Raw genomic sequence first — 26,577 nt, 5'->3', positions numbered from 1 at the left:
AAAGCCTTGGTTTCCACAGCGTGAAGCCAAGAAAGGTGAGAGGCAGGACACCAGCCCAGAGGGGAGAGCAGTGCTCCCTCAGGCTGCGGACAAAAGCTTTGTAAGTGGCCAGGAGCTCAGGTGGGCCGAGGAAGGACTTTGCAGACGGAGGATTCCCAGTTGGCGACTGGCTTTGGAGGTGAGGTTTGCAATGTGGCTTTCCCAAGAAAGGTCATGGCAGATAGTGCGACCCAGAAGCTTGAAAGAAAGGACTTCTTCCAGAGGATTGTTGAGAAAGTGGATGAGGGGGGGGTTCTAAACTTTCCTTTCGGAGCGACATAGTGAGAGTGTGAGATTTGTCCGGATTGAAAGACATGTTCCACGTGTTGGACCAGTTTGTGATTTTATCCAGATTTGCAGTGAGCGAAGAAGCTGCTGCTTGCCGGTCTGAGGGATGACCGATGGTACGGCAGAGGGTGGAGTCATCAGCAAAGAGATATGGAGGATTTTCCAGAGAGTCGGAGAGATCATTGATGAAAACCAGAAAAAGAACAGGGCCCAGAACGCTACCTTGAGGAATCACAGCCTGGACAGGAAGAGGGGATGAAAGAACTCCATTTAGGGGCACCCGTTGACTGCGACCGGAGAAGAAGTCTGTGAGCCATGAGTGGAGATGGCCTTGGATACCATAGGAAGAGAGTTTGGTGAGCAGGGCAGGGTGCGAGACTGTGTCAAAAGCTCGTGATATGTCCAGGGATACGGTTCGGATTTCCTGTCTGGCATTGAGGACCTCCATCCATTGTTGGGAGAGCAGAAGCAACATATCCAGTGTAGAGTGACCTGGTTTGAAACCAAATTGATGATCAGAAATCAAGCCATTGAAGAAGAGGACGGATTTAATGTCTGAAGCGATGATGGATTCCATAACCTTGCTAATGAATTCGAGAAGGCTGATTTGTCTGTAGTTGCAGGGATCTGTTTTTGCACCTTTTTATGCAGGGCAGTAATGTTTGCCAATTTCCAAGCAGATGGCAGATGACCTTGAGCAAATGAGAGGATGAATATAAGAGCAAGAGTGAGGGTGAGCAAGAGCAGAAGAGCAGGTTTTTAGGACATATGGGCTGATGCCGTCTGGACCGGTTGCAGAATCTGAGTCGAGGTTTGACAGCAGGCTCTCCATCTTGTCAAGAGACAAGGACACAGACTCCAGGGACAGTTGGGTGCGACTGGGTAAGGTGGATAGAGAAAGTGATGGGTTTTGGACACTAGATTTTGCTGCAAACACCGAGTTTCGGCATTCAGCCTTTTCACGTGCGGCATCAGCAGTGCGGTCATTTGAGGTGAGGGAGGGGATGGAGGGGGAACATACACCAGAACCAGATTCGATTCGATGCCACTAAGATTTTGAGGAGGGAGAGACGTTTGAGAGTTCATACTTGAGATGAGAAAGATGTTGTTTTCTGGCTCTCCTGAGGGTCAATACACACTTGTTCCGAGCTTTATGGAAGGAACTGAGATTGCCCTCAGTTGGGTTTGCTTTCCATGAGGCAAAGGCAAGTTCTTTCAGGACAACTGCCTCACCACAAGCTTCAGTGAACCAAGGGCGGGAGGAAGGGTAGGACAACTGAAGACGAGCAGGGATAAATCTGTGCATGAGGGAGAGCAAGTTTCTTTGAAAGAATTCCCAGGATGAGTTGATGTTGGAGAAAGTAGTGATATGAGACCAGTCTACAAGTTTGATGGCTGCTTGGAGACCCTGCCAGTCGGCTTGAGTGAAATGCCAGACTCAACGATGGTGAGGTGGTTCTCTGATAATAGCCAGAGAGATGTCCACTTTGACAAGGACGTGGTCAGAAGAACCGATTGGAGCGACGGAAGAGCAGCAGATATCGTCAGGGATATTTGTCAAAATCAGATCCAGTAGAGAGGGAGTACCATTTGATAGAGATCCGGGTCGGGAAGTTGACCGATTGAGTCAGTCCCAATGAGTCACAGAAAGCTTTTGCTGAGGTGCCATGACAGGTGAGAGAGGTACCCACACCTAGCCAACTGGCATAATGACAATTGACGTCACCACATATGAGGAAGAGACAGTTTGGATGAGAAGATAGAAGTTGGTCCATGTTTTCGGATAGTGAGGTGTAGATGGAGTCATCACTGTTTGGTGGACGGTACAGTACACAAATAAACATGAGGTGGGAGTGGAGGGGAAGCCGTAGCCAGAGTTATTCTTGGGGGTGTGGGGGAGTGAGGACAGCGCATGGAGAGTGAGGAATAGAGTCTTTGATGAAGAGAGCAACTCCTCCACCAGGACGAGGCTCAGGTCTGTCATACCGGAGGAGGGAGTAACCAGGGAGAGATACTTGGGAGTCAGACACGTCTTGGGGGAGAAAAGTTTCTGTGAGGCAGATTATGTCGGGTTTGTCAGTGGCAACCTGTATGGAAAGATCTGAAAGGTTTGAGCGAAGGCCCCGGATATTTGAAGTCCACACTTTTAATGAAGAGGGAGGGGAGGAGGCTTTGGGTGCAGGGCGTGGGGGGGGAGGGAGGGGGTAGGACAAGGGACGAGGGGGAGGTAAGGAGGGTTGTTGAAAGAGTGAGGGGGATTGCAGAATAGCTCGGGGAGGGGGCCGGATGAGGAGAAAAGGCTCTGTAGTGCTGGGGGAGAGGGGGGACAAGAGGGGGAAGAAGGCAGTTGAGGATTTGAGGAGGTGGAGTGAAGAGATGGAGGTGAGAGGGCAGTGGAAGGAGGCAGCTTTGAGGATGAGAGGGGGGGCAACTTTGAGAAGGGTGAGTGAGGGGGATGAATGGTGGGAGAAAGGTAAGGGGGGGGAGTTTTTGAGAGAGGTGAGAGGAAGGCTTGGAGGGAGAATTGTGGGATGGTTGCTTTGAGAGTGAGGGGTGAGAGGGGTGAGTTGGCACAGAAGTTGGAAAAAAATAATGGTTAATGGAAAGTGAACATTCATAGCAAACTGGGGTTTTTTAAGTTCTAGATCAGAGATGCGATTTAACACAATTCTTGATGGATGCAATAAAGGCGAATTCAGAGAATGGAGAGAAGAAACGCTGTTACAGTTGGATTTTTTAGGCAAGGTATGAAGGAGAGGTCGAATTGAGAGCACTCTGTTTAAATAGCAGAAGAGTACTCCATTATGATAAAGTAAAGAGTACCACACGTGTGAAAGAGGAAGATGAAGCATTATAAGAGATCGTTTTTATTATTGTTTTTAATGTTTGAGAGAGTTTTCAACAGATTAGGTCATGGAAGTGTTGTTGAAAAATAGAGAAGAAGAAGAATGAGAAAAAGAAGAAAAAGAAGAAGAATCGAGGCTCGTGAGTGTGCAAGGAGAAAGGTTGTCGTTTTTTTTGTTGTTGTTTTTTTTGGTTTGAGATAAGAAAAAGTGATTAGTGGGAGGGATGGAGGACGTTAGGAAAGTGGGGAAGATATAAATTGAAGGTCATGGGGGGAAAAAATAAATAAATACGATCGTATACCGAGGGGAAACAAAGGATAGGCCTCAAGCACCCGGTAAGACAAGGTCGACAAAATCTCACAAAATAGCACGATTTTTGAAACAAAACTGAACTAGGAACACACAGTAACATGTAGGTGAGAAAATAAACAGTTAAAACGGGACAGATAACGACCGGAAACTTAACTTTGAGATCGTCAGCAGCGAACCCTGAAGGAGACCTGCCGACACTCCAAACCCAGAACCGGAAGTAATCTGTCGACCTCAATAATAATTGATTGGTTGAATTCAGTGACCCGAAATATAAATCCTCTTCAAATTTGGTCTCTGTCGACCTTAATAATAATTGATTGGTTCAATTCAGTGACCTGAAATATAAATCCTCTTCAAATTTTAACTCATTCGGATAAAAATTGACAGTTTGAAAAATTCGGCCAATTTTCACCTCAAAAACAATTGGGTCGTTGAATTCAGTGACGTGAGATATAAATCCTCTTCAAATTTCAAGTCAATCGAATGAAAATTGAGGATTTTAGAAATACCACCTTAGTTGTTGACCTTGGGTCGATGTGAACCTTTTGGTCCATGTTGATCTCAAAAATAATTGGCTGGTTGAATTCAGTGACCTGAAATATGAATATTCAAATTTCAAATCAATCATATGAAAATTGAGAATTTTAGAAATATTGTTACGGTGCCGGGGGATTGGCCTTGAGCGCGACCGCGAGATGGAGCCGAAGTTGGCTCGACCGAACCGATCGCCCGGAATTCAGATCGTTTCCCCGGATAAGTCCGGAGTCGACGGGTCCTTGTTTTTGGACTGTGAAGGGCCAATTTTTCCACCACGTGGCAATCTACCAAGCCTCCACACCCTCTACGGAACTCGTAAGAAACAAGCCGCTTAGCGTGCTCGTTCCGTGTGCGATTCCGAGCGGTTTAATCGCCGAGAACCGTCGGTCCGAATGTCCCCTTACGGCGGCACAACGGCCTTGCTAATTAATCCCTCACACGCGACATGCTCAGTCAATGCAGAAATGGACACGATGAGCTGAGTAGATTTAACAATTGGGGTTTATTTATAATGCAATTGGGGGACTAGGGAACACAGAAGGCAGAGCTATACCGAATATAAAGCAAGGCAATTATATACAGCACACAAAGCACTTAACAGTTTTCTACTTGTTAGACGGGCACACGGACACACATACGCACTCACACACCCAAGAAATGGTGGCTGTTGCCTTTAATACGGACTTCAGCTCGGAGGGACAGATGAGCTGAAGCCCAGGACCTATCTTGGACCTTTCCACCTCGTGTGGTCTTCGAGCTGTTCGGACCGGGCAACAGCGAGGGCAAGCTGGTTCCAACCACAGTGAGCCGCGATCCTTTCCGAGCTCCGGCGGGCCCCCTCGCGCTCCGGAACACGTGCTGGTGAGACAAGGCGCCGATCCTTCCCGATGATGCATCCCTTCACTGAAGAACCACCGACCAAGATGAGGCCAAGGAGTCGCACCAAGCAGAGACCACGAAGAGCTCCACGAACCAAGAAGAGCAAGCCGAACCAGACCACGAAGCAGAGCACAGAACCGCACCAGAACAAAAACACTCTGAACCAAGCAGAGGGTCCCCTTCTTATCCCTCTCAGACCCGCCTCGCTTCCGGCGTGACTCATTCGCCCTCGTGCACTGCCCCCCGCAACCGCGGGTGGGGGCTATTTACCTTGCTGAATCTCGGGATGGGAGGGTTCTTCTTCTTCTTTGCAAAGGAGGGTCGTTCTTCTTTGTTGTTGTTCTGATTGAACCCTAACTATTAAGATAAATCACAGGGCATTTACATAGATTTACCCATTAAACAATGGAAGGCGAGCTATCTATAGAACACGTACTTAAGGAGATAACTGAGCTAAAGGACCTGAATGTTGAGTGCGATAGATCATGGTTTCCAAATTCGTAACAATATCACCTTAGTTGTTGACCTTTGGCCTATGTTGACCCTTTGGTCGATGTTGACCTCAACAATAATTGGCTCATTGAATTCAGTAACAGGAAATATAAATCCTCTTCAAATTTCAAGTCAATCGAATGAAAATTGAGGATTAAAAAAATCTCACCGAAGTTGACCTTTGGCCTATGTTGACCTTTTGACCTCAAAAACAATAGGCTTTTTCCTTATGACAAACTCTACCATGTGGTGAAGGTTTGTGAAGATTAGTTTAAAATTGTGACCTGTAGGCGATTTAAAAACAGACAGATGGACAGAATAACAAAATCGACTGACCAATTTTCAGTACTTGAAAAATCTTCGATTTTGCAAGTAAAAAACAGATCGAGAAATGCATCCAAATGCAGTACCCTCTCCGACGAGGGTAATAAATTGAATTGGCCACAGGTGGACTCCAATCAAGTTGCAGAGACACCTCATGGATGATCAAAGGAAATTGGATGCACCTCCGCTGAATGTGGAGTGTTATAACAAAGGGGTTTAATACTTATTGACACATAACATTTCAGCTTTTCATTAAAAAATTTCTGAAAACATGTTTTCACTTTATTGTTATGGGGTGTTTTGTGTAGATTGGTGACAATTTTTTTTAAATTTAATCCATTTTAAATTCAGGCTGCAACACAACAAAATGTGATAAAAATCAAGGGGTGTAAATGATTTCTGAAAAGACTGTATTTGGAAGTTGCCCAAGGTGTCCGTAATAACTCGCCCACTCTTCACCAAAGACAACATATCTCGCAACTCTTGTGTACATTTTTATCTCATTAAAATTAATCGGTGAAGCAATTGCTCCTACATGTCACTTTATTCAAACAGGCATTTTCATGAAAATTCAATATCTTGTTGAAAATATTTTTCAATTGCAGGGATCTGTGTCCCTTTTCACTTGTTCGTAAGTCTAAGTTCAAAAGTATGCCCTGCGTTAAAGAGGGTTCACCATGATTGGGAAATCTTTGATTGCAGCCAATCATGTGGCTTTCCCTACAGGATGGTGGCTTGTTGATCAGTCAAAGATAGTGATAGCTCTCAGTGGTGTGTCAATCATCATCTATTGATAAGGGGTCACTGATAGTGATAGCTCTCAGTGGTGTGTCCATCGTCATCATCATCATCACATGATAATATGTATGTATACATGTGTGTGTGTGTATATAATGTTACGGATTTTAGAATCCGGTCTGATGAATGCATCCACACATCAAGGTACTCAGACAGTTATTTCCTTTAATGCATGTTCAGATTAGCCTAATCCCCATGTCTCATGTGTTCTTAAATGTGATGCGTTGAGAAGGGTAAAGGAGAGATCCCCTCTCTTATGGGAAGCTTTTTTCTTTTACGACAGACACGTTTACACACATTTCGTTCACGAGCTCTGAAGCCCGCCCTTATATTTACTCAGCAATAATCTTTTACGTGCTCTGAAGCCCGCCCTTATATTTCCTCAGCAGAGATCTTTCGTGAGCTCCAGCGCCCGCCTTTTTTGAGCACACGGGTCGTCATGGTAACCGTGCGCCAGTGGGGCGGGGTGAGCGTGGGGTGGGTTGGACCCGCAGAGACGTCCCGAAGATATAAAAAGACGTTCTGTGAGGAGACGTGGGGAGAGGAAAAGGTGAAAGAGGGACGTTCTGAAGTGAGAGAGACGTTCTGTGTGGAGATACGCTTTGTGAGGAGAGAAAAAGCAAAGGGCGAGAGAAGCGACCAAGAAGCGGGTGTCTGACCAGTGCCGAAGAGACAATTCGTCCTGCCCAGATCTTCGGCAAGCGAGCGTGTGGTGCGCGTGCGGGTGTGAACAAAGCCGCCAACAAGTGAGGCATGGGTTGTTCACCAACAAACACCAGGGTCGAAACCCACGACGGACCGTCTCGGTGCCCTCCAGATTTTGACTGGCGTTCAAGGCTGCCCCGCGAGAGGCTGTATGACAAAGCTGGTCCTGGCGACGGACGTGACACGCACGCACGCATTTCAGAACGTTTTCGCCTCACGGGCGACTTTCCGGTGAGTGAGAAGATTCTTCCCCCTCCTCCCCCTGAATGACCAGTTGGGTACCCATGTCTGTGTTTAGCTGTAAGTCGACCCCCCCCCCCCGTTAAGCTTCTGCTCTTTGTCTCTTTCCTGGCATTTTGATTGATTTTGCTTTGAAATTCTTTATTTACCTCAGCAAATAAAAAGTTCTTTTTATTTACTTATTTTATTATTAATAAATTATTTGTGGATTTTCAACCTGTCTGTGTTTGTCCTTTCCTTCATTTGTCTAGCATTGTTCGAACTGAGATAGACTGGGAGATAATGACCACAGATTTGACCAAAAAAATCGTCGGCACGCACCAGAGGTTAAAACGCTCGGCCGCCCTAATTAAAATCTAATCAGATAATATTGGTGCTTTGCCGAGGGCATGCTCCTCGCTCAGGTAACCACGTGACCTCGAGTTAAACGGAATAATTAGACGGCGGACACTGGAACATCAAGTGTGTTTTAAGGTTGGATGACTGTTTAAAAGATTTTCCACAACTTGTGTATTTGTGTGGTGCTCATCATTGTGAATCATCATGTGTGTGTTTAAGGTTACATGAGTTATTGAAAATTTTTCCACAAACTATGCATTTGAATGGGCATTCTCCATTGTGAATCTTCATATCATGTGTGTGTTTAAGTTTACATGACTCATTGAAAATGTTTCCACAAACTATGCATTTGTGTGGGAATTCGCCAGTGTCAATTATCACATGTGATTTTAGGGTGGACGAATGAGTGAACGATTTTCCATAAGTTTGTTTAGCCTTCTTTCCTTTGTGGGACTTGTGAAAATTATTTCTGCAAACATTTCATTATTCGGTTTGTCTTGTTTGTAAAAAGTCCTCTTGCTCGTTTCAGTCGACAGGTGCTGCAGGTGTGTGTCTGAGCTGTTCCTACAAGTAGCTGCAGTCTCTCTTGGAGATTCAATGGATCCACCTGGAAATGTACCATCACATTACCTGTAAAAAAAATCAGATTCTGCAAAATACTCGTCATATTATTCAGACAACTGTACCCAAACATGTACAACTGTATTTGCACATGTATTTGTTGTCGTGCAGAAAAGTAAAAAAAATATTCTTTATGTAAAAATATACATGATTCTGTGTTCAAGTTTGGGTTTTTCCCATGATATTCATAATTTAGGATAAATTCATCCAATTAATTATCAATGATGAGGCACGTGTTTGTTCCTGTAAATTGACAGCTTTTGTAAATGTGGGTGAAACAAACTGCTTTCATTTATTAGACAATTCATTGAAAACAATACCCCAAGTCGTCTTCAAGTACATACTTCAATATTAATAAAAATGCGATGTTATAGATTGTTGAAAAAAAGCAAAAAAATGTCTGGAACTGTCACGCTATCGACGTTGTGTTGTGGGTTCGGGGGTCGGTGGCGAGGAACGGCCGCCAGGTGGAGCAGTAGAGCCGTCATCAACCGAACACCCGGAATTTAGGTCGTGACTGTCGAACAATTCCGAAGGTCACGGGTCACTTAAGGACTATGATCACCAATTCTCTGACGGTCTGGGGTCGTGTTAATAGCCAAATTTCAATATGCCTAAATACCCACGCTGTCAAATTACCGGGGAAGTCACACCCTCGACAGACCTCGGGCGGAACGGGCTGTATACCAAGCCCGATCCGGGTATAAACCGAGTGGGGATTACCAAGATCCGTCAGTCCAAATGACAACTTACCAGCCCAAACGGCCTATCGACTTCTCAAGCCCGCACCGTGCTGAGCCAATGGTAGAAACGACAGGCAACGAACTGGAACATTTAACAGGGGATTTAGTTTACAACAGGGAGGGAGACACAGAGCAGAGTTATCACGAATAAAAGAAATACAATTTACAAGGAACACAAGCACTTAACAGTTTTTACTTACAGACGGGGCCCACGGACACACACACACACACACACACCCAAAAGAAAATGGACCCTGTAGGTCATCATTTGGTCCTCCCACTGAGGAGGATAGTTCAGCTGGGGGACCAGGGCCTTGTCGGGTACTTGCCCACCTCGTGCGGTTTCACCGAACCCGCACTTGTGGAGTCCGTGGACGGGAACGGGGATCCCAGCTTGAGCGCTCCAACGCAAACCACCACGGTGGGACTCGAACCCACGACCCAGAAGTCCATGAGCTTAGGAGACTGACTGCTCGACCACCACCACGAGCCACTGCACAGGACCACAGACCTCATTCACAGACCATGCCACGGCGCCAGACCGGACGCAAAAAGGCCACGATGTCTGCCGTCCTCTGGTCTGACAACCACACACCTCCCGACTCTTGCGAGGCCCGTGGGATTTCTTTCCTCGCCACTCGCCTTCTGATTGGATGGTGTGTCTCGGAGGCCCGCCCCCCCCCCCGAAGAGGCTCTGTTGTAGCTTTCGGCACGCTGGCTTCCCATTGGCCAGAGCGCCTTGGTCCTACTCGCCCTTTGGCTGGAGGAAACGCTCCATGCTCTTCCTTGGGGCGGAGCCTCAATCTGAGGCGATAGAGGCGACGCCCACACCTTCAGCCAAAAAACACGTGGGCAATGGCGACCGGGTTGAGTGAGGGACGGTGCTGCTGTTGTTGTAGTTGATGTATAAAACCTGACTATGAAAGAAACCCGCAGAGCACACATGAAATTCCCTTTAGACACAGGGGAGGGATTCTAACTATAAACATACTGTGACGTCCACGGGACTTGAACAGTCCCGCCAACGTAGAATGAACCGAAACGATAGAGGCGGTTTATTTGTTTATAACCCAAACATGGCGGTTCTAATCGCTCTACCGCAAATGGGACGAGGAAGGTGGCACGAGTCGCTTTTCACTGAGTTGATGATGTTTATTTGTTTTTATTATTAACCAGAAATAACAAGACTCGGCAAGAAGAGGGATCCGGGGCGATTCGACGGGATGGTATGGGATCGGGCGTGGGGAAAAACACAGACAATTCCAAAGAATATACAATTCTCAAACCCTCTAAGGCGCCAAGTACACACACACACACACACACACACACACACACACACACACACACACACACACACACACACACACACACACACAACGTAGCTACTTCTGGTGGTCAGGCTGGACCGTGGTGTGGACGCAACTGTCCCTGGATCAGCGTCGGACGAGCTGGCCTTGCTCTCGTCAGGGAGAGGCAGGAGAAACCGTGGTGCTGTCAACCTCCTGGTCCTGGCCCAAGTCCGCTCACAGCCGCCAGGGAACTAGTTCTGGCGCCAAATTGCGAGCAGGAGAGGGAGGCAGGTCCGCCCGCCGTTCGACCCCGTACTCCGAGTCAGCAGAACCCCAGAGCCAACCAAGGTGAGGAACGAGGCTCAGCAAGGCTCCAAGACACGATGAAGAACACGATCGAATCAGCACAACAACAAGTATGCTTCCCGCGCAACAGCCTCCACACCAAAAAAACACGATCTTTTTGTCCCGATCTTCTTCCTCTTCCTTTTCGACCCCGAACAGAACCTTTTTTTATCCTCCTGTCCTCGTCACTTCCAATCGAGCCGTTTTATTGGCCCACCGCCGTCGCCTTCCGCCAATCGTGATCACGGGGCGGAGCCATCCGCAGCCCTGTCCTGTGATGTCACGGCCAGCCTCCAGGGACTACTAAAAGGGGTTTACGCAGACACTTACCCTATCCCGTGTCCCTATCTAATTACGTGACAATTATCATTTCCCCCTTGAAGAAATGAACATTTACTAGACAACTTATCACCACTGAATTGCTACTTATTACATCGAGATCCTGGTAAACTCGAACAGCATGGCATACCTAATTAAACATCCTAATTACCCTTTGAATGCATACCCCCCCCCCCTCAAACGTAACACTGCCCCCTCCTCTGGTACCGCAGCTCCTGCAAGGTATATCACAGGCGCTACCGTATCAGCCTTAACACTTACTGACTCACACCTAATTAACCTAACGAACTAAAGTAGGAGGGGCAATGGGCAGCGAGTCGCAGATAACTTACCTATCCTGCTTAACGTACTACCCCCTTATGGCCTTATCCTCGCCTAAACAATCATTCGTTTTTTTATTTTTATTTTAATTTTAATCACATGATAGCACTGAGCGAAGTTGCACTCCATCTTCTGGATCATCGCTCTTGCCCAACACTCTTCCAGTGATCTGGGGAGGGGAAACAAAAGGTTCCACAAAAACACAACACTTATACTTTACATTCCTACTCTAAGCCTTAACGACACTATTCACAGGATATTTACACTTGACCGCCTCCCCCAGTGGATGCTAATAGACCCAGCGTTACCTGGGGAGCCAATTTTCAAATTTGCTTGCCCCAAAATTATGCGGGCATCATGTCCTTGCTGCACATGTCAAGTTGTGCGGGATCGAGTGGGACTCATACATCTTCACAACACTCACACCATGGTCATCATCACATTTCTAGGTCATGGTCCTCATTTTAATCATGCAGGCTGAATCCCGTCGTGGCCGTGGGGTGGGTTACCACAAGATGATGGGGGCATCTCAGGTGCAACCATGCCCACAGGTAAGCTTTAGTCCAACCCGGACGTTTCTCCGCCCCGCTCCCTTTGATTCCCTCCCCCCTGGTAGCCATCAGCTCTAATCCCGTACAACACTCTGGAAGGGGTCTCACTGGCTCCTCTGGCCTTCCTGGGTCGCCAAGGTCCTTTCCCGCCTTGGTCGCCCAACCAGACCCTCTCCCAGTTGCCTCCAGACACTGTCACCATTAGCCACCAGGTGGTGAATCTCCTTGAAGGGGGTCGCAATTCCCGCTCACCGTGAGCTTCAGCAATCCCTGTGGACAAGCACATCATCGCCAACCACAAAACCCACATGACTCCCCCACCCCATCGGCCTTACATGTGACACCTGCATTTCTAACACTTCGCCGACCATGACCTTCCCTGTTACCACACCACGTCCAATAAAAAAAAAATCAATGTGTGCACCATACATTTCACTTCTTAACTTAAAACAACTCACACAGCACTTCTCACCCGATCCACGCACCAGCCATTGGACAGCCACTTGTGCCCGCTTTGTTACCAATTACCCACTGTCCCGATTGTCACTCTAAAACCCAGCAGAACTTACAAACACATGCCAATTTTCCCACAATTCACTATTTTTCACCAAAGGAGGCACTTCGCCACAATGTCAGCAGCCGAGCATGGCCCTATATGCTCAGCCCAATCTAGTTTTCCCGACCCCCGATAGTGATCTCCGGACCCGACCTATGAAAGGGCATCTCGGATAGACCTGGCGGTTCAGCAGGAAGATTCATCCTCTCCGAGTCTGAAAGTCTATTGGGGGGTCCCTCCATCGCCGGGTACCGGCAATATCGTTGCACGTGTCCTCTTCGCCCGCACCGGAAACAACTCCCCATAAAAGGCCCCCGTGAGTATCGGTGTGATGTCTCTTCCGGTTCCGGACCCCCTCGGCCATAATCGAATTGCTCTATTGGCTGGGCTGGACCCCGCCGCTTTGGCGCACCAACTACCGAATTACCCCTTATCAAACTTGAGTTTCTGGCAAATTTCCTGAAACATTTGGGTAATGCCCATTTCTCCCAGCCCCCCTCCCTGATCCTGGATCTCCGCCTGTCGGATCGTCACCGATGGCCTCTCTGGAACCCGACCCGGCCGACTCCACGATGCCAGCCTGGACGCGCACTCGGCCGCTCGGTGAACGGTGGGTGGATCCTGTAACTCCACTAGCGCTCGGACCTCAGGGTCAGGAAGAGCAGCTAAAAATTTCTCCAGTGCCAGTCTGTCCCATGCCTCCACTGTAAGGTCCTGATACGCGATCCTGACTGATTGGTAAATGTCCTGCGCCAGCTCCTGCACTGTCTCACCCGGCTTTAATCTGCGGTGCTGGAGCTGGGCCCGCACCAAATCAGTTTGCCGCGAACCCAAACCGACGGCTCAACGCCTCGCAAATGTGGGAGCTGGTCAACATCCCCTCCGCGATCACGTTTAACACATCTGCGGCTGGTCCCCGCAACGTTGCCACCAAATTCCCTGTACGTTCCCGCTCATTCCACCCGTTTAGTCGGGAAATACACTCAAATTGCGTCAGAAAAGCTTCAACGCTCCCTGACCCGTCGAAATTTACCAGGGGGATCACTTTTTACGGTGGCCCGCTTCTCAGTTTCTCCCTTGTCCGAATCCAGCCCAGGGATCAAACACCCTTGTGGCTGCGTATCCAATTTCGGAGCCCACTGTGGCCAAAGATGTTTTGTGGTGAGGGTCTCATGGGTCAATTTTGCCTCCTGTTCCAAACGTTGAATGGACCGATTCACCTCTTCCCGCAGGATCTTCTGGGCCCGCACAACCTCCTCCAAGGCTCCGTCGTGAGTTTGTAGCTGCTCCTCAACCAACCCGGACACTCTACTTACAAAAGACGGCTCTACCAGGCCTTTATCCAAGACTTCATCTTGGCTCATAATTTTATCTTGTTCGTCCAAACGAGCCTCCAATCCTTTTACCTCCTCCGCCAAATTCATCCCTTGCTTCCTCAGCTCTCCCCACTCTTCAACTTGCAGCTGCATACGAGCATCCACACAGGCACGATGACGTTCTAGGCTTTCATCCACTTTATCAACCCGAATGTTCGTTGCATCAATTTTATCTACCAATTTTTTTCGTATATTTTCCCCCTCCAATGTAATTTCTACCTTTGTTTCCTCCAATCTATCCTCGAATTTACTTTGTATTTCTCCCAATTTAACATCCACACACTCCTGCATCTCAGTTTTCATTTTCTCCATCTTTTCTCCCAATTCATCCCTCATTAAATCAATCCGTGCACCCAACTGTTCCCCCATTATCCCCAATCGATCCGCCATCTCTGCCCCCTGTGCCGTCATTTCTGCCCTCTGTGTCACGAATTGATTTTCCATTTGTGCCGTCATTTCTGCCATTTGTGCCCCCTGTGCCGTCATTTTTGCCCCCTGTGCTGTAATTGCACTCATTAAACGTTCCAACATTGTCCAGATCGTCATCGTGCCGGTTTCCGGCGCTGCCGGCTCCGTTACGGGCGATGAAGCACGGTCCACGCTCGGAATGGGGGAGGTTCCAACCCTACCCCCGTCTCTCCCTTCTTCCCCAGACTCGCTGCCAGACACGTGGCCTTCCTCCTCAAACATCTGCACATCCTCCATGATGCAGAAGTCCCGTTTGCCGCCAATTAATTTTAATTTGAAAAATCCCGCCAAAATTTTCCCGCGCCCACGCGCTTTTTTGCAGTAATTTTATATTCCAATTCGTGACGAGATTCTAATCTTGGTATATTCTCCCGATACCAAATATAATTTAGAGGGGTTCGAACATCCAACACCCTGACACCAATGTGACGTCCACGGGACTTGAACAGTCCCGCCAACGTAGAATGAGACGAAACGATGGAGGCGGTTTATTTGTTTATAACCCAAACATGGCGGTTCTAATCGCTCTACCGCAAACGGGACGAGGAAGGTGGCACGAGTGGCTTTTCACTGAGTTGATGATGTTTATTTGTTTTTATTATTAACCAGAAATAACAAGACTCGGCAAGAAGAGGGATCCGGGGCGATTCGACGGGATGGTGTGGGATCGGGCGTGGGGAAAAACACAGACAATTCCAATGAATATACAATTCTCAAACCCTCTAAGGCGCCAAGTACACACACACACACACACACACACACACACACACACACACACACACACACACACACACACACACACACACACACACACACACACACACACACACACACACACACACACACACACACACACACACACACACACACACACACACAAAACGGCGCTACTTCTGGTGGTCAGGCTGGACCGTGGTGTGGACGCAACTGTCCCTGGATCAGCGTCGGACGAGCTGGCCTTGCTCTCGTCAGGGGGGGGCAGGAGAAACCGTGGTGCTGTCGACCTCCTGGTCCTGGCCCAAGTCCGCTCACAGCCGCCAGGGAACCAGTTCTGGCGCCAAATTGCGAGCAGGAGAGGGAGGCAGGTCCGCCCGCCGTTCGACCCCGTACTCCGAGTCAGCAGAACCCCAGAGCCAACCAAGGTGAGGCACGAGGCTCAGCAAGGCTCCAAGACACGATGAAGAACACGATCGAATCAGCACAACAACAAGTATGCTTCCCGCGAAACAGCCTCCACACCAAAAAAACACGATCTTTTTGTCCCGATCTTCTTCCTCTTCCTTTTCGACCCCGAACAGAACCTTTTTTATCCTCCTGGCCTCGTCACTTCCAATCGAGCCGTTTTATTGGCCCACCGCCGTCGCCTTCCGCCAATCGTGATCACGGGGCGGAGCCATCCGCAGCCCTGTCCTGTGACGTCACGGCCAGCCTCCAGGGACTACAAAAAGGGGTTTACGCAGACACACTTACCCTATCCCGTGTCCCTATCTAATTACGTGACAATTATCATTTCCCCCTTGAAGAAATGAACATTTACTAGACAACTTATCACCACTGAATTGCTACTTATTACATCGAGATCCTGGAAAACTCGAACAGCGTGGCATACCTAATTAAACATCCTTATTACCCTTTGAATGCATACCCCCCCCCCCCTCAAACGTAACACTGCCCCCTCCTCTGGTACCGCAGCTCCTGCAAGGTATATCACAGGCGCTACCGTACCAGCCTTAACACTTACTGACTCACACCTAATTAACCTAACGAACTAAAGTAGGAGGGGCAATGGGCAGCGAGTCGCAGCGAACTTACCTATCCTGATTAACGTACTACCCCCTTATGGCCTTATCCTCGCCTAAACAATCATTCGTTTTTTTATTTTTATTTTATTTTATCACATGATAGCACTGAGCGAAGTTGCACTCCATCTTCTGGATCATCGCTCTTGCCCAACACTCTTCCAGTGATCTGGGGAGGGGAAACAAAAGGTTCCACAAAAACACAACACTTATACTTTACATTCCTACTCTAAGCCTTAACGACACTATTCACAGGATATTTACACTTGACCGCCTCCCCCAGTGGATGCTAATAGACCCAGCGTTACCTGGGGAGCCAATTTTCAAATTTGCTTGCCCCAAAATTATGCGGACATCATGCCCTTGCTGCACATGTCAAGTTGTGCGGGATCGAGTGGGACTCATACATGTTCACAACACTCACACCATGGTCATCATCACATTTCTAGGTCATGGTCCTCATTTTAATCATGCAGGCTGAATCCCGTCGTGGCCGTGGGGTGGGTTACCACAAGATGATGGGTGCATATCAGGTGCAACCATGCCCACAGGTAAGCTTTAGTCCAACACGGACGTTTCTCCGCCCCGCTCCCTTTGATTCCCTCCCCCCTGGTAGCCATCAGCTCTAATCCCGTACAACACTCTGGAAGGGGTCTCACTGGCTCCTCTGGCCTTCCTGGGTCGCCAAGGTCCTACCCGCCTTGGTCGCCCAACCAGACCCTCTCCCAGTTGCCTCCAGACACTGTCACCATTAGCCACCAGGTGGTGAATCTCCTTGAAGGGGGTCGCAATTCCCGCTCACCGTGAGCTTCAGCAATCCATGTGGACAAGCACATCATCCCCACCCACAAAACCCACATGACTCCCCCACCCCATCGGTCTTACATGTGACACCTGCATTTCTAACTCTTCGCCGACCATGACCTTCCCTGTTACCACACCATGTCCAATAAAAAAAAATCAATGTGTGCACCATACATTTCACTTCTTAACTTAAAACAACTCACATAGCACTTCTCACCCGATCCACGCACCAGCCATTGGACAGCCACTTGTGCCCGCTTTGTTACCAATTACCCACTGTCCCGATTGTCACTCTAAAACCCAGCAGAACTTACAAACACATGCCAATTTTCCCACAATTCACTATTTTTCACCAAAGGAGGCACTTCGCCACAATGTCAGCAGCCGAGCATGGCCCTATATGCTCAGCCCAATCTAGTTTTCCCGACCCCCGATAGTGATCTCCGGACCCGACCTATGAAAGGGCATCTCGGATAGACCTGGCGGTTCAGCAGGAAGATTCATCCTCTCCGAGTCTGAAAGTCTATTGGAGGGTCCCTCCATCGCCGGGTACCGGCAATATCGTTGCACGTGTCCTCTTCACCCGCATTGGAAACAACTCCCCATAAAAGGCCCCCGTGAGTATCGGTGTGATGTATCTTCCGGTTCCGGACCCCCTTGGCCATAATCGAATTGCTCTATTGGCTGGGCTGGACCCCGCCGCTTTGGCGCACCAACTACCGAATTACCCCTTATCAAACTTGACAGTTTCTGGCAAATTTCCTGAAACATTTGGGTAATGCCAATTTCTCCCAGCCCCCCTCCCTGATCCTGGATCTCCGCCTGTCGGATCGTCACCGATGGCCTCTCTGGAACCCGACGCGGCCGACTCCACGAGGCCAGCCTGGCCGCGCACTCGGCCGCTCGGTGAACGGTGGGTGGATTCTGTAACTCCACTAGCGCTCGGACCTCAGGGTCAGGAAGAGCAGCTAAAAATTTCTCTAGTGCCAGTCTGTCCCATGCCTCCACTGTAAGGTTCTGATACGCGATCCTGACTGATTGGTAAATGTCCTGCGCCAGCTCCTGCACTGTCTCACCCGGCTTTAATCTGCGGTGCTGGAGCTGGACCCGCACCAAATCACAGTTTGCCGCGAACCCAAACCGACCTCGCAAATGTGGGAGCTGGCCAACATCCCCTCCGCGATCACGTTTAACACATCTGCGGCTGGTCCCCGCAACGTTGCCACCAAATTCCCTGTACGTTCCCGCTCATTCCACCCGTTTAGTCGGGAAATGCACTCAAATTGCGTCAGAAAAGCTTCAACGCTCCCTGACCCGTCAAAATTTACCAGGGGGATCACTTTTACGGTGGCCCGCTTCTCAGTTTCTCCCTTGTCCGAATCCAGCCCAGGGATCAAACACCCTTGTGGCTGCGTATCCAATTTCGGAGCCCACTGTGGCCAAAGATGTTTTGTGGTGAGGGTCTCATGGGTCAATTTTGCCTCCTGTTCCAAACGTTGAATGGACCGATTCACCTCTTCCCGCAGGATCTTCTGGGCCCGCACAACCTCCTCCAAGGCTCCGTCGCGAGTTTGTAGCTGCTCCTCAACCAACCCGGACACTCTACTTACAAAAGACGGCTCTACCAGGCCTTTATCCAAGACTTCATCTTGGCTCATAATTTTATCTTGTTCGTCCAAACGAGCCTCCAATCCTTTTACCTCCTCCGCCAAATTCATCCCTTGCTTCCTCAGCTCTCCCCACTCTTCAACTTGTGGCTGCATACGAGCATCCACACAGGCACGATGACGTTCTAGGCTTTCATCCAGTATAATCAACCCGAATGTTCGTTGCATCAATTTTATCTACCAATTTTTTTCGTATATTTTCCCCCTCCAATGTAATTTCTACCTTTGTTTCCTCCAATCTATCCGCCATCTCTGCCCCCTGTGCCGTCATTTTTGCCCTCTGTCACGAATTGATTTTCCATTTGTACCCCCTGTGCCGTCATTTCTGCTTAGGTAGGTTCCAACCCTACCCCCGTCTCTCCCTTCTTCCCCCGACTCGCTGCCAGACACGTGGCCTTCCTCCTCAAACATCTGCACATCCGCCATGGTGCAGAAGTCCCGTTTGCCACCAATTAATTTTAATTTGAAAAATCCCGCCAAAATTTTCCCGCGCCCGCGCGCTTTTTTGCAGTAATTTTATATTCCAATTCGTGACGAGATTCTAATCTTGGTATATTCTCCCGATATCAAATATAATTTAGAGGGGTTCGAACATCCAACACCCTGACACCAATGTGACATCCACGGGACTTGAACAGTCCCACCAACGTAGAATGAGCCGAAACGATGGAGGCGGTTTATTTGTTTATAACCCAAACATGGCGGTTCTAATCGCTCTACCGCAAACGGGACGAGGAAGGTGGCACGAGTCGCTTTTCACTGAGTTGATGATGTTTATTTGTTTTTATTATTAACCAGAAATAACAAGACTCGGCAAGAAGAGGGATCCGGGGCGATTCGACGGGATGGTGTGGGATCGGGCGTGGGGAAAAACACAGACAATTCCAATGAATATACAATTCTCAAACCCTCTAAGGCGCCAAGTACACACACACAAACACACAAACACACAAACACACAAACACACAAACACACAAACACACAAACACACAAACACACAAACACACAAACACACAAACACACAAACACACAAACACACAAACACACAAACACACACACACACACACACACACACACACACACACACACACACACACACACACACACACACACACACACACACACACACACACACACACACACACACACACAACGTAGCTACTTCTGGTGGTCAGGCTGGACCGTGATGTGGACGCAACTGTCCCTGGATCAGCGTCGGACGAGCTGGCCTTCCTCTCGTCAGGGGGGGGCAGGAGAAACCGTGGTGCTGTCGACCTCCTGGTCCTGGCCCAAGTCCGCTCACAGCCGCCAGGGAACCAGTTCTGGCGCCAAATTGCGAGCAGGAGAGGGAGGCAGGTCCGCCCGCCGTTCGACCCCGTACTCCGAGTCAGCAGAACCCCAGAGCCAACCAAGGTGAGGCACGAGGCTCAGCAAGGCTCCAAGACACGATGAAGAACACGATAGAATCAGCACAACAACAAGTATGCTTCCCGCGCAACAGCCTCCACACCAAAAAAACACGATCTTTTTGTCCCGATCTTCTTCCTCTTCCTTTTCCTTTTCCTTTTCCTTTTCGACCCCGAACAGAACCTTTTTTATCCTCCTGTCCTCGTCACTTCCAATCGAGCCGTTTTATTGGCCCACCGCCGTCGCCTTCCGCCAATCGTGATCACGGGGCGGAGCCATCCCCAGCCCTGTCCTGTGACGTCACGGCCAGCCTCCAGGGACTACTAAAAGGGATTTACGCAGACACACTTACCCTATCCCGTGTCCCTATCTAATTACGTGACAATTATCATTTCCCCCTTGAAGAAATGAACATTTACTAGACAACTTATCACCACTGAATCGCTACTTATTACATCGAGATTCTGGTAAACTCGAACAGCATGGCATACCTAATTAAACATCCTAATTACCCTTTGAATGCATACCCCCCCCCTCAAACGTAACAATACTTATTGAGATAACTAAGCTTGGGGACTGCTGTCTGTTTGTGTACAAATGGCTGCCAGATCCGTAACAGGATTATCTTCTGCACTGTGGGAAACTGAATTGTTCATTGATTTTATGAGGTAAATGCCAATTTGCTTTAGTTCATGCTTTAAGAAAGAATTTAATAAATAAATGCTGGGAAATCTAGTCGGGAGGCATTGTACACATTCCTTAGTAGTCGTAAAAGACCTTGTGCAACCTTATCTATTGATTCGCTGGCCCAGATGGCCAGGGCAAGAAATCACATCCTCTTTCCTCCCCTCACCCGGACAATCTGGAGCAAGCACCGATAAGAGACCGTTTCTCATCCTGTGTTTGTGATTTTAACCTTGTAAAGTTCCATCTGCTGCTGCTTCAAAAGCCTCTCTTTGTTCAGTTAATTTCTTTTGATGTATTAACCATGCCCTGGTGAGATCACACACACATATATATATATATATATATATATATATATATATATATATATATATATATATGCTCAATGTACTCTTTGTAAAATTAAGTTTTTGCTTGCGACATCACTCCAAGCTAAGCTTCCATGAACACAAGCTTGTCTTTTATTTATTACTGAACAAACAGCTTAAACTGAACGAAAAGTTATTTCTGTCTCAAGGTGGCCAAAACTGCCCCGACAGTACCACCCTGACACACCACCTTATTTGACATTAGCAAAGGTACCCGGTGTTGCTGGGAAAAAGGGGGCCCTCCTCCCACCCCAACCCCTCTGGCCTCCCACCACACCCATTGACCAACCTCCTCCCACCCCTCACTGTCGATTCCCACTGCAACTGGTCACATGAAATGTGAGAAAAATGAGTTTAAAACCACAAGTAAGGTGTATTATGGAAATTGATGCGATCCTATAAAGTTCTTCGTGATTTACCTTGGGAGCTCAGATGAGTAACATCATAACCAAACAACCAAAGAATGTCTTTTTTGCTTTTATATAAAAAAGATAACATCGCTCCAACCTTCGAATGAAATGAAATAACATCCTCATCAAAATAAAGACCAATTACTGCACCATGGTCGCAAGAAGAAAGCCAGACATAACAACACACACACACACACACACACACACACACACACACACACACACACACACACACACACACACACACACACACACACACACACACACACACACACACACACACACACACACACACATCTCGTCAACACTAATGGTGCAATGTGTCGATAGATATTACTTACGAAATCTAAAGATTTTGTTGGTATATTGATGACTTCCGTCCTTTGTGTGTTTGTTTGTTTGTGTGTGTGTGTTTGTGTGTTTGTTTGTAGGCACGATAACTCGAGAACAGAAGAAGCCACCAATGTCAAATTACACCACATGATTCAGGAGGGTGATGGCTGGCGCTGATTAGATTTTGGTCAAAATCGGTCAAAGGTCAAGGTCACAGTGAGGTCAAACATAATTCCGTAAATTCATGTGGAGAAATGGAGTATTTTTGCTTCGCTCGAGGTTACGAGTTCGTTTTAACTTCGATTTTAATTTTGTCTTCGGTTTTTGCGATCGCTTAGGACGCTTAAAACTCGGTTGTCGAAATTCTGGTAAAAATCAGATGTTTTGGAGACGTTTTAAGATTGTATAAAAAATATTTCACTCGCTGTGTCACAGCTCGTCACGTGGTGCAGCGCGCTCGAGCAGAGGTGTCGAGTCACGTAAAGGTTTTCCGTGTGCGCGCTTGATGGTGTTTTCGATAAAGATGGTGTTTAAAAGTCATTTTTTATCCCAATAAAGGTTGTCGTCGCATGCCTGACTCGCTAAGCCATCGGATTATCTAAAGATTGTTGGTGGATGGCCGAATATTACGGTTTTGTGACTTTGATAAAATAATATTGAATAATTGCGTGGAGAAATGGAGATTTTTGCTTCGGTTGCCGTTACGATTTTTGATGGTTTGGAACAGAATCATCGTAGAAACTTCTGGTTTGCGTCGCTACCTTCTCTAGAGACAGCTTTTATTAGATAAGGTCAGAGGTCAAGTTGACGATTTCGTAAGTACCAGTCTATGACTGCTTGTTTAAGATGTTGGAAATAGCGGAAAGTTGAGGTGTCAATATCCTGAGAAAAAAAACGGTAAGTTTTGTAAGAAATTCTTTCCACGTTTCAAAAAGATCCATAACAGTTTGGCTTGTACCCTGCAGATGGAGGCTGAGTTTGTTTAGATGTGCAATGATGTCAGTGAGAAACATTAGTTGCACGACCTATTTGTTATAAACAAGGTCAGGATCGTTTTGACCTTTTTCGAACAAAAAGACCTTGATTTCACAAAGCGGACCAAAACCTTCCACGGCTCGGCCAACAGACATTGCTGTGAAGCGGAATGTCGTTGCATGTTCATCTCCTCAAACAGAACTTGAAATTTCCTGTGCATCAAGGCAGATCGAGCAACATGAAAATTCATTATATTCACCACTGTAGTCATCACATTATAGGATCTTCGCACAAATATTTCTTGATGAATAATACAATGAAAATTTACTGTCGAGTGGCCAATTTGATCCTCAGTGATCTTTACAAATCCCTTTTGTTTTCTGACCATAGCAGGGGCTCCATCTGTTGTCGAAGGAAACATTTTTCTGATGTCAATTTCTCTTTCCTCAAAATGATTGACAAACATCTTCACAATATATTTTCCTGTTGTTGTGCCATGCATGGGAATTAGGCAGCATACCTCTTTTCAAACTTTGAGTCACAGAACCTCACAACGTTGGCCATGTGAAGTTATTGGAATCATCACTTTCAAGTGCGACATGAAATACCATTGCATCTTTTAATGCTACCATCTGTTATTTGTTGACCTTTTCTGCCATTTTGCTTATGTGCTTCTCCACTGATCTGACAGACATTGATACATCTTTAATTCTGAAGAAGATCATGTGTTCACTGTGCAAACCGTTGAACAAAACATTTGAACAGCTGAGAAATCCTCTTTTATACATTCCCGGTCTGAAAATGTCTTTCAATGTTTTGCGACACATTTTACGATTTTGTAACTTTGTTCTGTGGCTTGATTTTTACTGAACCAAACATTTGTAAAGAAACTGCTTTGCTTTCTGTGCATCGCAAAGCCCAGTTTAATTGACTTCTCCTTGTCCGCCTCGTCCTTGAAGTGTTTATCGTGCTTTGTTTGAAAATTTCATTGGATACGTGATGTGTGGCAAACAACACCTCACAACAAAGAGCATAAAGAGCACAATCTTTATTTTGAACAAATCTATATTAATCTCTCGAAGAGGGATAGAATTAGTGAACATCTAACTTTGCTTTCTTTCGAACCGCTATTTTGCCCCCCAAAACACATTAAATCAATGGAATCAGATTTGATGTCCGCGCAACCAATATACGAGATTTCCTGAGAATCAACATTGCTGACCCCACCAAACGTTATGCAGTTAATTAAGCAATTGAATCGTTTTTTTGTGAATCATCATGTGCCTTTTAAGGTGACCTGACTGCTTAAAAGATTTTCCACAACTTGTGCATTTGTGTGGGCATTCTCCATTGTGAATCATCATGTGTGTTTTAAGGTCGGATGAACGAATAAAAGATTTTCCACAACTAGTGCATTTGTATGGGCGTTCTCCATTGTGAATCATCATGTGTGTTTTAAGTTTAGATGAACGAATAAAAGATTTTCCACAACTTGTGCATTTGTATGGGCGTTCACCATTGTGAATCTTCATGTGTGTTTTAAGGTAGGATGAACAAATAAAAGATTTTCCACAACTTGTACATTTGAATGGGCGTTCCCCATTGTGAATATTCATGTGTGTTTTAAGGTTAGATGTCCAAATAAAAGATTTTCCACATGTCGAGCATTTGAATGGGCGTTCTCCATTGTGAATCATCAGGTGTGTTTTAAGGTGGGATGAACGAATAAAACATTTTCCACAAATTGTGCATTTGTATGGGCGTTCTCCATTGTGAATCATCATATGCCTTTTAAGGTCAGATGAACAAATAGAAGATTTTCCACAACTTTTGCATTTGAATGGGAATTCACCATTGTGAATCATCATGTGCCTTTTAAGTTCAGATGAACGAATAAAAGATTTTCCACAACTTGTGCATTTGAATGGGCGTTCTCCACTGTGAAGCTTCATGTGTGTTTTAAGGACAGATGAATAAATGAAGGATTTTCCACAAATTGTGCATTTGTACGGACGTTCACCATTGTGAATCATTATGTGCGTTTTAAGTTGAGGCAAACGAATAAAAGATTTTCCACAAATTGTGCATTTGTACGGGCGTTCACCATTGTGAATCATCATGTGCGTTTTAAGTTTAGATGAACGAATAAAAGATTTTCCACAAATTGTGCATTTGTATGGGCGTTCACCATTGTGAATCATCATGTGTGTTTTAAGTTGAGATGAACGAATAAAAGATTTTCCACAAATTGTGCATTTGTGTGGGTGTTCTCCAGTATCAATTATCACATGTGATTTTAGGGTGGACGACTGAGTGAACGATTTTCCATAAGTTTGTTCAGCTTTCTTTCCTTTGTGAGACTTGTGAAAATTATTCTCTGCAAACATTTCATTATTCGGTTTGTCTTGTTTGTAAAAAGTCCTCTTCCACGCTTCAGTTGGCGGGTCTTGCGGGTGCGTGTCTGAGCTGTTCTTACAAGTCGCTGCAGTATCTCTTGGAGATTCAATGGATCCACCTGTAAATGTAACATCACATTACCTGTTAAAAAAAAAAAATATCAGATTCTGTACAATACTTGTAATATTATTCTGACAAACGTACCCAAACATGTACAACTGTATTTGCTCTATTGCAGAAAAGTGAAAAAAAATTCTTGATGTAAATATACATTATTTTGTGTTCAAGTTTGGGTTTTCCCCATGATATTCATAATTTAGGGTAAATTCATCCAATTATAAATGATGAGCCACGTGTTTGTTCCTGAAAATTGACAGCTTTTGTTCATGTGGGTGAAACAAACTGCTTTAATTTATTCCACAATTCATTGAAAACAATACCCCAAGTAGTCTTCAAATACATACTTCAATATTTATAAAAAGGTAATGTTAAAGATTGTTGAAAAAAAAAAAATCTGGAACTGTCATGCTATCGACGTTGTATTATTTTATGTACTGTGGGAAACTGAATTGTTCATTGAAATTATTATGAGGTTAAATGCCAATTTGCTTTAGTTCCTGCTTTAAGAAAGAATTTAATAAATACAAGTCTGGAGACGGCGATGCAGTACAGCAGGCCGGAGCCAGTGGTAGCCACTCCAAAATAAATTAACCATTGCTCGCTGGATGACAAGGATTAGTTCTTTGGGTGGCTGCAAAGCAATGGCTTTATGTCATAACCGAGCTGCTATTAGGTTGTTGATGACAAGACTGCGCCCTCTGTATGATATAGATCTGCAGAGTCCTTCTCATGTTTTTAATCAACATGTAATCTGTTCTAACACACCTTCCCAATTTTTCAATTCCATCTTCGGATTACCAAGATAAACTCCGAGGTATTTAACCCCATCAAATCTCCATGCTATGTTCTGTGGGAGAGAAGGTGGCGGTATTGAGGAGAGATTTTTGTGACCACACCATAGGGCTGTACTTTTGTTCCAATTTACCTCGCCGGAGGCTGCTGCGGAGAATTTTTCCAAACATTGTCGCAAAATGGAAATACTATTTGGGCCCCTAATTGAAACGCAAACGTCATCAGCATAAGCAGTCAGCACAAATTTTGGGCCTTCTACGCCCTTCTCATCCTGGGGCATTCATCACCTGATGGAGGACAACAGTGGTTCAAGGGCGATTGCATACAACAGCCCCGAAAGGGGACAGCCTTGACGAATACCTCGTGGAAAAGGAAAGGTAGAGCATAGCCTGTTATTCACTTTCACATGCAGT

General features: G+C 46.5%; 2 protein-coding genes across 2 annotated transcripts in view; both read right to left on the bottom strand.

The window, feature by feature from the left end:
• LOC147009390 (uncharacterized) overlaps positions 1-26,577 on the bottom strand; it is a 234,976-nt gene that overhangs the window by 179,983 nt on the left and 28,416 nt on the right. The window lies entirely within an intron of this gene.
• The window catches only part of LOC147009389 (uncharacterized), a 105,064-nt gene continuing 100,039 nt past the window's right edge, over positions 21,553-26,577 (bottom strand). Inside the window, exon 13 of the mRNA XM_085861185.1 lies at positions 21,553-25,370. Within this exon, the coding sequence (XP_085717311.1) occupies positions 24,097-25,370 (1,274 nt within the window). The 3' untranslated portion in view covers positions 21,553-24,096. The remainder of the gene's footprint in view (positions 25,371-26,577) is intronic.

Source organism: Eptatretus burgeri, chromosome 17 (genome assembly GCF_056783735.1).
Source record: "Eptatretus burgeri isolate ZD-2024b chromosome 17, Ebu_testis_v1, whole genome shotgun sequence".
Lineage (NCBI taxonomy): Eukaryota > Metazoa > Chordata > Myxini > Myxiniformes > Myxinidae > Eptatretus > Eptatretus burgeri.
This window is presented reverse-complemented; position numbering and strand designations above follow the sequence as displayed.